The 13,612-nt window shown below is 43.5% G+C and overlaps 1 protein-coding gene across 1 annotated transcript in view; it reads left to right on the top strand.

Moving 5' to 3' along the window:
* LOC104547044 (eukaryotic translation initiation factor 4 gamma 3-like) overlaps nt 1-13,612 on the top strand; it is a gene marked incomplete at its 3' end in the record, with an annotated part of 57,726 nt that overhangs the window by 37,373 nt on the left and 6,741 nt on the right. The window contains exons 5-8 of the mRNA XM_010192594.1: nt 1,269-1,448; nt 1,983-2,097; nt 5,840-5,940; nt 8,341-8,463. Of these exons, the coding sequence (XP_010190896.1) occupies nt 1,269-1,448; nt 1,983-2,097; nt 5,840-5,940; nt 8,341-8,463 (519 nt within the window). The remainder of the gene's footprint in view (nt 1-1,268; nt 1,449-1,982; nt 2,098-5,839; nt 5,941-8,340; nt 8,464-13,612) is intronic.

Here is a 13,612-nt window from a genome sequence, read left to right as displayed (position 1 = left end):
AAGATCCGTGATTTGAGCAAGGGTTTCTGATTTTTCTGCTATCTCTGTATGGCTGAAAGAGATCAGAAAGGAAAAATGCTTGTTTTAGGAACAGAGTAAACATAAAGTCTTTCTGTAGTATCATGTTTCCTACCATTAATCATGGTTTGGTTGGGTTTTGGTTTTTTTCAAACTTCTATGCTTCCATATAAAACTTTTCTAGTAGAATTTCTGACTCCGCCTTTGGGATTCTGGCAGAGGAGTCCTTGGTACCAGTTCAGTGTCTTTTTCGTGCTGTTTCTGTAAGAAATTAGCCAAAGCAGGGTAGAAAATACGGAATTGTGTGCAATTAGGGTGCATGTTATGGCCTATTCCTTCCTACTGATCTGTAAGCTGTTCCATTGGCTTTCTTTCTGTTTCCTGCTGCTTTCTTGCTTCGTTATTGAAGGGAGGATTCAGACCTATACAGGTAATTTTCACTCCTGGTTCTGCATGGCATAAGTGTCTCTCTCACTCGTATCATTACTCCGTTAGTGAATGCCTTAATGTCCGGTGCATATTTTACTGACTTGAGTCTCAAGATCGCACAGACTCCAGAGCCAGGGCTTTCCGGTGCCATGAATGCTCCATTCCACGGATGCTGATGCCTTTCCCAGCGCATAAGGGTTGAGAACAGAGCGGGTACCAGTGGGCTGCTTGGTTTCCTGGACCTGCTCCATCTGCGTGGGGCATCACTTCATGCAAACGTGATAGAGGAGTTTGGTGCCACCCTGGGAGAGGTTGCCACCTTTCCGAAAACAAAAGGCAAGACAAAAGCAATAGGCACCCAGCTCAATTCCTCTAAAGGACAGGCATGAGGCGCCTCTGGCTGTTGTAAAAATCTGGCTTTCTAGCTGTTCTGGAGTTGCCGTGATCTTTCATTTCCCTAGAATATTTTTAAAGGTGGCTTTTTTGGCGTTGAACCCACCTTATAAAGAAGATATTTGACAAAAATGGTTTTTCTAGCACTCGCTCTGAAAGTTGAGCTGTGTAACTCAGTAGATACAAATGAACAGTTATTGGTGTTCAGCGTTTCTTGCCATTTTTCTGCCATGTAAAATTGGAGCCTATAGCATGATCTTGCTGTTTACAGAAAAACAGAGATTGTCCTGTGGTTTTCAGAATGTGTGGCAACCCTTTGGAAAAGTAGTATTATCATTATAATATTGTCACGACATTTCAAGTGCTTTCCCAGAAGGTCTGACCGGTTCTCTGTTCTCTCTCCTTCCCCTCTCCCTTCCCTCCCCCAGTTCTTTCAGAGGCCTCAGATCCAGCCTCCGAGAGCCACCATCCAGAACAGCAGCCCTTCCATCCGTCCCGGTGCTCAAACGCCGACCGCGGTCTATCAAACCAACCAACACATCATGATGGTTAACCACCTGCCGATGCCCTACCCCATGCCTCAGGGCCCCCAGTACTGTATACCGCAGGTACAAACACATTGGCCGGGCACCTACAGCAACACTGGCTCCATCTGGGTTTTCTCCAGAGTTGGGAGGGAGGGGAAATGAAGCTGGTGGTGGAGTATTTAACCCCTGTCCTTGTTCTCTATGAAGTGTTTGTTCTTCTGTGCATGAAGGCAGGAAGGATAAATTACCTCACAAGTTTTTGAGGTCCCTCTCAAAAACAGTGTGAGACTACTAAGCTCTTGGAAAATGTGTAGTGCTATAAATGTATCTAAAAGGACTTAATAGCTCTACAATTACTCTAAAACCTTGGGCCTCATAAAAACACAATACTGCTGAAATCAGGAGAGTGACTGTTTCCTACTTCATGTCCTCGCTGCCTTGTCTTGCGGTGACATAGCTTGCACCTCTTTCATGGTGACACTTCTGAATCTGTGATTAATCAGTTTGATAATCAGATACTTATTGATCTGGGAAGCTCCACTACAGTTTCTCTATGCAACAGCATGAAGTTGCCCAACTCTTTGTAAACTGATGGTTATTTTCTTCCCCTCCCAGTATCGTCACAGTGGCCCCCCGTATGTCGGGCCCCCGCAGCAGTATCCGGTTCAGCCTCCAGGACCAGGGCCCTTTTATCCAGGACCAGGTCCTGGAGAATTCCCCAATGCCTACGGTAAGTTCTGCTTGGAGATTTCTTAACAAGTCTTTTCTGGGTGTGTTTTTCTGTTGTCAAGCCTAAGATTTATAATAGCAAAGTGGATTAGCGTTTGTTTGAACTTCAGATAGCTGCTTGATTTGGTTGTGTCACAGCCCTTGTTATTCACTCCTGAAAAAATTACAATAACAGAGTATTGTTTGTATCAGTGCTTAAAGAAAGGTGCAACTCGCAGAGCTACCCATAATCACATGTGAACAAGAATAGTGGCTATTCGTTATTCCCTGCTCAACCATTATTATTTATTAAGGTTTTGTGAATACATCTGGCAGCTCTGGTTTCCACTGAGCTGTGCCCTGGGTATGTTCACAGCAACACAGCAGTTGGCGTTCCTTATCCCTGCCTTCCTTGTTCGGCGTTTAGTGAAGGAAAAGAACAAGGCACGCGGTTCGATTCACCGGTCTCATGCTGTGAAGATCACGTTAGTCCAGTCGAAGAGCTTGTAACCCATGCACAGGCTGAAATTTGTCCATTTAATGGGCGACCCCTGGTCTTGCCTTTTCTCAAACAGAAAGTTTGAGAGATTGCCCAGCATGGCTGTGTGCACTGTGGTTGTTTGGCTCCTATATTCGGTGTATTTTATTGACGCCTCCAGGTACTGAGGGGGTCCCAGTTTGCAGACCCCGTGTCCTTCACTGACCCCTGACACCTCTTCTCTTAGCAGTCGTATTTCACATACCATCGAGTCCTTGCTTAATGATTTCCAGTGTGTTGCCATGCACAATATATACCACAGTACATCACAGTCCCCTCTAAGGTTTTCTGTGGGATCTGTATTTTGATATTTAAAACAAATCAGCTCCTGCAAGCTGTATTTGAATGTGATGCAGAATTAGGAATCTTGCAGTCATGTATATAACGTTTTTTAAAATTTACCTTTGCTTGCTCATTTATAGGAACATTGAGATTCTGGTCATCACCCTGTTTTGTGGGGGTTTTTTAGAGGGTTTTCACCCCTTAATATCGAACTTGAGGTATTTTGTTCAACCTGACTGCTACCTGCCCACACTCATTCTGTAATCTGTTGGGGGCAGAGATACCATCAACTTTCCGTGTGACTTTAGCCGTTGGCATTTTGGAGCGTTAGGATCGCGTGGTTACCTCCCGGGCTGAACAATGACCACCCCGTGCCGTTGGCAGGGTTGCCCGTTTGCTCTTCACAAATACAGATTCCTTTTCAAGGGGAGAAAAGCCTCAGTTGCTTCCCTGCTTATCATTTTAAAAGGTCTGGACTCTCTTATTTTTTCCTTTCTTTGTTGTTATATTTTTTTTTTTAATTTGCTGTGTATGGACCTAATGGGGCCGCTTTGAAAGGTTGCCATGAAGCCTTCAAACCTGATTATGCAATTTGTGAATAAAAGGAGAGCGAGCAATTATAAGGCAGCTACTTCCTCTTTGCTTATCTGAGAAAAAAATAAAGAGAAGAAAAACTGCAATGGCTCTTTAAAGCTCATCCACTAAATGAGGAAATTACCCAGTATTCCTCTTTTTTTCTTGCCGTTACAGGTCTGCTTTCTTCTTGCTTTCTGCTCGTTTAATGCCTTTTGTCTGTCTTCACTTCTGTAATTTGGAAAAAGTTCCCTTCTGCTTCCTTCCCGCTCCTGAAAGTGCCTGGTTTCTTGTGCAGAGGTTTGTAACCCTCCAGCCCCAGCTTGTTTTTAGGTTGCTGGAGCTGTGGAGCATCAGAGCGCGAAGCTGGAGCCGTCACAGAATCACAGAACGTTAGGGATTGGAAGGGACCTCAAAAGATCATCTAGTTCAATCCCCCAATCCCCCAATCTCCCACACAGAGCGTTTTCCAGGTTTAGCCAAGGAAGAGGGATTGCGGATTTGCCTGTGCTCCTCCACCTTTCCCTCTCACTATTTAGGGCCTGAAAATGTCCAATCGTGCACCAGGCACTGCTCATGACACTGGGAGATGACTAAATTTAAAGTCCATAATGCTGCTGGCAGTGGCCTTTCCCTTAAACCTCAAGACATCGTAGCCAGCGTGGCTGCTAGACACCAAAACCATCACCGTTTGGCAGGCTGCAGGAGAAATACTACAGGAAATACTGCAGAAGACAAAACTTGTGAAGAGGGACAATACATTTTTTTAAACTGTCTCAGTTTTGCAATTATCATTTTCTTTTGTAGCAGCGAGGGAAGACCTTGAAATGATGAACGGAAAGGAGGGAGGATGAAACTTGGGTGCCGCTGAACTGGAAAGGATGAAAAGGCAGAGTGCAGAGCAAAGAGTGTTGCACTGAGAAATGCGCTTGGTTTGTTGCCACAGAAGCTGCGTTTCTTCCCCAAAGTTACTCCTGCTCTTCAGGATTTGCTTTTTTTTTGAAGTACTCTTCATAAAGGAAGAGTCCTGCCTTGAGTTACGCTGTAGCTTGCTCTCTGGTGGGGATCACGTTGCAGGGTATCTGATTAGATCTGGTTTCTAGGAAACTGAAAATCAAGATAATTACTGCATTGCAGGGCTCCCAGCCTTGCTCCTGTCCTCTCTCGTTCTCCAGACTCACATTGTACACCCGACTGGCTTGGCCAAAGCGTTGATTGGAAGAGTTTGAGGCTCCATCACTGTTTTTAAGGAGAGGGGCAGGAGGGATCTCGCTTCCCAAGCCTTGGGGATGCCAACGGAGACTTCTGTGTCCTGAGGCCAGTTCTGAAGTGACTCTGTGTACCACGAAGTTCAAAATTGAAAGTTTATTGAGCTTTTTAAAAGGTTTTGAGCTGAGGATGCAGAGGGGGTGCCAGCTCCCAGCTTCTACTTCCCAGCTCCATTTTGAGGAATACGCCCTTTGAAGTTTCAAATCAGATGGTGCTGGGCTGCTTTTGTTGGCTTTCCCTGTTTGCTTGAGATAATAATAATCACCTGGTTTCTTTACGGACACACAATACTGATTTTCATTCCCATTTAAAGGTTATTTCAGGTGGAGAATAAATCAGATGCGAGCAGGCAGGCCATTCAGCATCCGTGCTGAGAAGGAAAAAAACGCAGCACCATCTAGCAAGCTCACCTGATATCTGATCCACAGACAGAAAACAGCTCTGCTGTATTTCTGGCACGTCTTTTAAGCACTCAGTTGTTTTGAGCCAGGCTTATTTCATAAAGAAAAACATAAACATAATGAAACTATATTGGATATTATGAATGTAATCAACAGTGCGGTGTAATTTTGCAGTAATAACCGTGGCCGAGCTTTTTTTGTGTTACAGCATGAGAAGAACGCGGCTTGTAATGAAATTTTCTGGCTATGCCTCCAAACAGGTTGCAGTTGACCTTACAAATTCTTTGTAATGGTTTGACTGAACTTCTCTACAAAGGCAAAAAAACCCCAACTCGACAACCAAACAACAAACCCACCTGTTTGTCAGTCGGAGGAGTCCAAGGATGAGCTGCTTTGCTTTTCATGCCTTAGTGATTTCAGCAGCTTCTCAGAAAGGGATGCATGTGATTGTTTGGGGCTTTTTTCCTGTTCATGTAATTAAAAAATGAAACGATGACTTAATTGCTTGTCTTGATGAAGTAACAGCTTCTGTTTTAGTGAAAGTAGGGAAGAGCAAAGCACAGACCAGTGAGCAGCTGGGTGTTGGATGTTTTTGAAGGGAGCGAGGAGTACGTGGCCAGTTTTACCTCTTGCGCTTGGTTTTGTTTCATTAAGAAATGGAATTAATTTTTCACTCTCATTTCTGTCTTGTCCTCTTGCAGGAACACCTTTCTACCCAAGTCAGCCAGTCTATCAGTCAGCACCCATCATAGTGCCTACACAGCAGCAGCAGCCTCCACCAGCTAAAAGAGAGAAAAAAACGGTAAGCCAGCATCGTTAACCCATCCACCCCTTCTGAGAACTGTCCCGGTCGTAAGGTTGAAGGAAATTAATAACAAGATTAAGCTTAAAACTGAGCTTTATCCTCACAGAGAGGCTAAGTGTCACCTTTCACACTTAAGTGTAATTAAACATTGCATAATACTGCAGTGTTTGTCTTACTGAAAATGAGGTCTTTGCTCTGACTTTGTGACACCTCAGCCAGTCAAAAAGGGAAGTATTTTTGCCAGTTTTGTAATGAACATAAATGAAAGCAGCATCGTCTCCCCAGTCCTGGGATCCTCAGCTGCCTGCGCTGCTGCTTAAGAGTTTTACCAGAGGCCAGTGGGAATGAGCAAACACTGATCAGTTTGGGAGAATGTTGGGAGTTGTTCAAATTGACAAAACAATTATAAAATGTTCAATATTATGCCTTGGGAAAGGTAGAAAAGCAGTGAGTTGTGGACTTATTTGCAGGTTTGAAAAGACCTGAACACACAACATTATCCAAGTAGACAGAGGTTTTTAGACCAGATTTCCTCTCTTCCTAATTCACTGGTCAGATTTGAGACATGCAGATTAATGAAAATTAAGCCTATTTAAATGCAGGTGAATGATGACAGGGAATAGTAAAGGCACACAAGGTGAATGTGACAACTAAACAGGAAAAGTTAGGGGTGGACTTGTACCTGTGGTGAATAATTTTTAAGGAACTGGATTGAAAAGGAAATTACTTGACACCACTGTGTGTTAGAGTAGTTTCAAAACATCAAAAGAACTGTTACCTGGCAAAAAAAAGGTCTCAAATGCAGAGTATCTGTATCTTTTGACTTCTGAAGATGATCTGAGATGACACTTGGTTTGGGAAACTGTCGGAGCTGAACAGTGTGCTAGCTGGGCTTACAAGAAAGGCTTTTTTGGTAGCTGCTGTCAGCAAAGGGTGATGCAACTCCTCTTTTGCCACCTCCTCACCCTCCCCTTCAGCCCTGAGCAGTCTCTTTTCAGCATGCGAAACATGACATGGCCAGGTCATCAATGCCAGCTGAAGTGCAAAGATGTTCACAATACTCGGCTGTGGTTAAGGCAGCTTCCTGCCAACAAAGCTGAGTTCTTTGAAGCAGAAGAGCAGAAAGATTTTTAAATGCCCCAGGTGCTTTTCTCTGGACATACTGTTTCAGTTTGCTGATTGGTGTTGCAGCTGAAGAAATGAGAGAAATTAAAGGGAAATTAAATGTATATATGTACGCGCACCCACGTGTGCCATTAGTTCAGTATTTGAGTACTACGAGCTTTCGAGCAGGGAAAGGTTGTTTTAATGCCATTGCCTACTTGTCAGGAGGAGGAGAGGGTAGGAATTAGTGCCAACTTTTCAAGTCCTTGTTGCTGTGGTTAATTAAATGTTTGAGCAGAAAAACTCCTAAAAAATAAGAGAAGACCACATCCTGTCACCATCCTGAGCACCATGTGTATATTTATTTATCTTCATAACCCAGAAGAGTCAAGAAGACACGATTCTGAAGTTGATAAATCACAAAATCCTTCTGCAGTTTGTGACCTTATATGTTGCTGGTTAAAAAAAACCACGGCGGTTTCCATGAGACCCCTGCCCTCAGAAGGATTTTGGCTCTTGGTTTGCTTGTGGTTGTGCGATTTGTGTAGAGTTCAGCCAAGAGCTCTTGAGAAGGTGGACAGACAAACGATCGCACCGTCTGTAGGCTTATGAAAATCCTTAATTCTTACCTTGAAGATTAAAAGCTCTATTTCAAATTAACCCAGACAGCTTGACTGTGCCCCACATTCAGCGACACAGCTTGGCTCAAGTGCCAGGTGAGGGTTCAAATGAGTGTGTTCTCAAGTGGTTTATTTTGGACTGTTATTATTTTCCTTCCCATCTGGGGCTGTGAAGAGACTCAAAAACATTCTTGTTTCCTAAATGCTGATGAGTTTCATAGGACTTCTGGTTGTTCTTGCTGTTTCCCTTTCCTCTGCTCTGTGCTGTTTCCTTGATTCGTTCTACTTGGTTGTTATGATTTTTCTCAGCGTGGAAGGGAAAAAATAAAACTGAAACAAAAAGAGCTGATTTAATACATGGCTTTTTTTTTAACTGTCTGCTAAATTTTCTGAGTTGCAGTAAACTTATTTTGGTTTTCATACACTGAGGTGCATATATTTAGACGTGACTGGTACAGTTGGTGAGCATTTTGATTAAATTAGGTTTTGAGATTAAGGGAGGAGTTCTCATGCATTTCAAGTTATGGAAACAAACCACATTTTGCTGTTCCTGCAGAGCATCCACCCCAAGTGTGGTGGAGTTGGGTCCTGTCCGTGCTCTCCTCTCCATAACCCCAAGGTCCGCATGTATCGGGAAGACTCGTTTGAATTATTTCTTTGTTCAATACCGTAGATCCGAATCCGGGATCCAAACCAGGGAGGCAAAGATATAACAGAAGAAATAATGTCTGGAGGGGGCAGCAGGAACCCAACGCCTCCCATCGTGAGACCCACTTCCACACCTACACCACCTCAGGTAATAACGTGGCCACATAGCCCTTTCCCAGTGCTGTCCACTTTGCTTTGTGGTTTGTTAGAGCCAGTTCCTGTGTCTTTCTGTCCACACCACTGATCTCCTCAGACACCTGGATGGTCCTAAAGTGCCCGTGTTCTTCAAGGATTTTTTTTTCTCCAAATTTGGTCATTTTTACCAGCCTATAGTTTGCAAAATGTGGAGCTGCAGCGCTGCTACAAGTTTGATTTTTTTATTCCCTGTTTTTTTTAGAGCTGGTAAAGACTTCTGCTGTTAAAGTAGGAGCTAATGTATTTGTGAGAAATGTGGTGTTTCCGTTAGTGTCTTGTGCATCTCAGGCAAGTTCATATCATGTATGTGAATGATTATATACCTTCAGCTGCATCACTGTCCGTACTGATGTCTTTCAGTGTTAGTGTTGTTCTGTAAACAGAGTGACTGTAGCTCAGGAATTTATCACAGAGCTTCCAGATGTGATCTCTGCGTGTTTAACCTTAAGACTGCATTTTTATGTCATAGGAAAAAAGCATAAATATTCCAAACTGGCATTTTCCATAGCTCATGAATACCTTCAAAAATCCTTGTCCCACATCTTGGAGTTTCTGACTGCTTCTAAGACTCCATATCCTGCTTCACCGGAGAAGTCCACATCTGGAAATTAAATTGGGTGGAAACCCAGGTCTGTTCTAGCCCTTCTGAGTCCAGGGCCAAAAGAACGCTCAGACATGTGGCCCAGCAGTCTTGACGTGAACGTAAGTCCACCATGACACGAACTGATGGGGCTGGAGGTGGCTGCGTTATCTCATTAGAAGATGATTCCTCTCCTCTGACCACCTCTTCCCCACCTGCAGCAGGAAGAGGTGGTGCCTCCTTGATAGCATCGGAGATGGAGAGGATGTCCTCTCCTGAAGAGATGGCAGCTGCTGTCCTCTTCCCAGCTTGGAGTAGCTGCTGTTTGCTTCATACATCGTCTTGGTTCTCCCACTCTTTTAGGAGATACGGGGCTAAGCCACAGGCTGCTCAACTGCAAAGGTTTTGAACAACTGGAGAAGAAACTCTATGGCTTGGCACATGTTTTATTGGAGGTTGTTGTCCATGGCTCGGGGGCATGATAAGAAGAGAATAAATACCAGGAAGGTTCTCCAAGTCATGGGTGGGCAGTAGATCAGAGCCTGGCTGAGGTTGGGGTGTGATTTCTTCTTCTAAATCCTTCCCTGTTTATTCTCAGAGACAGTTTTTGCTGGCTTTTAGGTGAAACAGCCTTTCCTGGGCTGAAACCTTATGTTGCCCTCTGCATATGGATGGTTTTTCTGCTGCCTGCAGCAAGAGCACAAGCTCCTTTGAGACACCCATTGCATTGGAGCAGGAGCCTGAGGTTACAGTTGAGCCAATAGAAGTGTGACTGAGATGACCAAGATGAAACAGGAGCCTGGCCTGCAGATCTCCCCTCCGTTGAGACCAATGGGATGGTCACCACTTTTGGCCATTCCCCTGATTCAGTCAAGGCCTTTTGTCATGTGAAGACCCCAGCATTGGCTTTGGGTCACCACCTTTCTCCTCCTGGTCTCCATCATGGGCGAGCAGCAGCAAGGCACCATGCTCGAGCAGTTCCCATCTAGCTGTGTTTTGGCAACAAGGTCTGCAGCTCTTGACTGGAAAAAGCAATATTTCTGCTAGAGAGCGGTCTGATGATCTGCAGCTACAGGGGAGAGAGCAGAGAGGTGGTTGTGTATAGAATCAATTAAACTTCTTTCCAAGCTTTTTCCATAAGATTCTAGCAATGTCAAATCACAGAATCATTAAGGTTGGAGAAGCCCTCTAAGATCATAAGGTCCAACCATCAACCCAACCCCACCATGGCCACTAAACCATGTCCCAGGTGCCATATCTACATATTTTTTGAGATCTCCAGGGATGGTGACTCCACCACTGCCCTGGGCAGCCCCTTCCAGTGCTTGACTGCTCTTTCAGTAAAGACATTTTTTCTGATACCCAATCTAACCCTCCTCGGGTGCAACTTGAGGCCATGTCCTCTCATCTCATCGCTTGTTACTTGAGACAAGAGACCAACACCCGCCTCACCAGACCCTTCATTCAGGTTTCACATTGGAGCACTGGTGAGATCTTCTTCCCGTTGCTTCATGCTAAATGACTTTCCCCATTAGAACTGGGGAAGAGTAGGAAACAGCCGAGGTTTCAGGGTGTGTTTATGATGGTGCAGCTAATCCAGGCACTCACGGGATCACTTTTGCATTCTGAAATCTATTTTAAGATACTACAATTAAGTCAAACAAGATGAAATAAATGTTTTTCAAGAGGAGGTTAATAGGCATGCATTTTTATCAGCTGTAATTTCTATGCAGAGCACAGCCATGATGTCCAGTCTCCTCTAAGGTATGCAAATACTTCATTGTTTAATAACCAGGCTTCACTTTGATTAGGTACTTGGAACCACTTTTGTTAATCACGGAAGAGCTCTGAACTAGAGCTCACCAGAAAAAGTTCATTAGTGTAACATCACGGAAAATTTAAGCCCACTTAAGCCAGGAAATTCAAAGTTATTGTCCCAGCAGCATCTCTCATTCATTTCTTTGGAGCAAGTGTAGTATCTTGGATTAAATTAGATTATGCCTTAATAACTGTGCTCAGTGGCTGAATGCCACTACTGGTATTTTGCACAGTTGAAAAATCAGTAAACTTTAAATATTCATCCATAACTTGGCTTGAAACGTGCTAGGGCTTTTTGGTGTTTCCTTTTGTTGCTGTCTCATTCCACCACCCCTTTGAACCAAACCCTGCGCTTTAGGGAATTTGAAGAGATTTCATCTGGTTGAACACCCAATCTCCAGGCTTGGTGAACCATTGTCCCATTAAAGTGTCTCCCAATCCAATGATATTTTAAAATTACGCTAAGTTCTGGTAGTGCTGCTTTCGTATTGGCTGCCAGTGTCTGATGCTCTAATCTTGTCATTTAGACAACACGACCACAGAGGGAGAAACTTGCTCTGGAAGTGTATAGAAACCACTGCTGCAGACCAGTTCCTGGCACAAACTTTACATTTTTTTATAATTTTATAATAATAATAATGCCTGTCATGTTGCCTTTTCTAAAATTTTAATTATTTTCTCATATATTTGGGGTTTTTTTTAGCTGACCCAAATAAACCCAGAAACTTTGATAACACAAGCCTGAAGCACCCCCTTCTCTCAGTAAATTAAGTTCTTAATGTCAAGAAATGGCTGGACTTGTCCACAAGATGAGCATTGTTTCCAAGACTCAAGCCATGTGTTTTTAACCATTTCCATGCCTTTCGTATCTCCTGCTTTGTAGTCAGCATCGCTGACCAAAAAGTGCTCTCAGTGGAGTCTTCCCAGCACCTCCACAGTTGTTCTTTAATTCCTAAAGTGCTTTAGAGCTCCTGCTCCAGCAAAGCTGGCACTAAATGGAGATACTATTTACACATTTCTCACAGGATGCTGTTTTTCACACTGTATTTTGTGCTGGGAGGATAAATAAAGCCCAGGACCGCATATGGAATCTGGCTGCGGGATTTGCTCAGCACTGACTTACATAGCAAAATCACCTTCTAAAGAGTAAGAAATGCTCTTATTTTCCTGGCAAACTTCTTGCAAGTCTCGGTGAGTTTGTCACATTTTGTTTGCTCTGTGGACCATGGTTGGATCAAATAACACAGAGCATAAATCATGAGAGCAATTTTGAGTGGTTTTTTTTTCCTAGAAAGTCTCTAAATGGTCCATTTCCAAGCTAAGGGTCAGTATTTAAGTACTACTCATATTCCTTTGCAATATGATTCCCACAAAAGAAATGAGTGTTTTCCAGATTTCTTAAGAAAACGTGTACTGACCCAAGGAGTTTGTAGGCTTACAAATTTCTTGTCTGCCAATCTCATTGCGTTCCTGTGATTCTTATCGCTTTCTCCTTTTTCCCCTACCTTCATCCATAAATTTTTCATGAAATGAAGCTTATGACCCGCTGAGGGTGAGGGGGAAGCATTCCCCAAACCTCCTTGTTCATAAAATTCTGTTTTCCTTGGCCTCCTCCAGCTTTGGCTGGAGATTGGGATGCAATTCTTCATCCCCAGTCCTGCCGATCTCCTCGGCTCGTTCCTGGACGAGGAGCAATCCCAAAATAAAATTTCAACCCTTCACCTCGCTTACTGAGGTTTTTATTTTTCCAGATGTGCTTTTTCATGGTCCTCCTTTTGCTTTCTGCCTGAAATGGTGAAAAATAGCGTATTGAAGAGAATTCGTTGTCTGCTCTGCACTGTTCAGATGAAATAGCTGAAAAAGGTGGAAATAAGAGGGGAAAAAAGAGTCTCAGGAAGAGGAGCAACTTGCCAGAAATTTGATGGTTTTATTAGGGAACTAAGTTTTGCATGGATTTCTGATAGCCTGTCCAAAAGAAGGAATTAGACACCTGTGTCTTGGGCGCTCTGCTTTATTTTGATAGTTTAAAAATCCCTTTTTCTTGTAGATCTTTGGAGAAGTCAGCACGGATGTACAGCTAGATAAGAACAGCCACCTGCAAATGCTGCGTGGCTTTCCACTTTAGAGTATTAAAATTAATTTCAGCCCCATTTCCTCCTTTGCGTGGTCCCTGGTGCGTGTTTAAGGGGATTTTGCAAATGTGACTATTTGGCTCGCCCCATCTGTGCTCACTCTGATGTACACAAGTGCTCTACCCGTAAGTTTGGGTCCCAGAGTTTGGTGTAGTTACTGAGTCTTACCCAAAGTCTTCCTGAAAGTCTGAGATAAAATACAGGGGATTTTTTTGTCTTTATTGAACCTTCGTGCACGCACATGAAGTCTTCGTCCCATTAATGGTGGGGATGTAATTAAAATACATGATCTCTGCAGCAGACCTTGGCTTTTCCAGTCGTGTGACTTTGCAGGTCTTGCAGTTCTGGGTTTGATATACAGAAAAATTCAACTTTGCTCTGCATTGACTGGAAACCAGCTCCTCCTGCTCCCCTTTAGCTTGGAGCACAATTGGGTTTGTTCTCATTTTACCCAGCAGGTACCAGCTGTAACTTTGTAGAAGGCATTGGAGACTTTTTTCCATACAACTGCACAGATAGAGCACTCCATCTTATTCTCTTACTATATATATATGTAATTTTACTAGATATAA

This window comes from Mesitornis unicolor, unplaced genomic scaffold (assembly GCF_000695765.1).
Source record: "Mesitornis unicolor isolate BGI_N332 unplaced genomic scaffold, ASM69576v1 scaffold41799, whole genome shotgun sequence".
In the NCBI taxonomy this organism is placed as follows: domain Eukaryota; kingdom Metazoa; phylum Chordata; class Aves; order Mesitornithiformes; family Mesitornithidae; genus Mesitornis; species Mesitornis unicolor.
The sequence above is the reverse complement of the archived record's forward strand: the minus strand, read 5'-3'. Positions and strand labels throughout refer to the sequence as shown.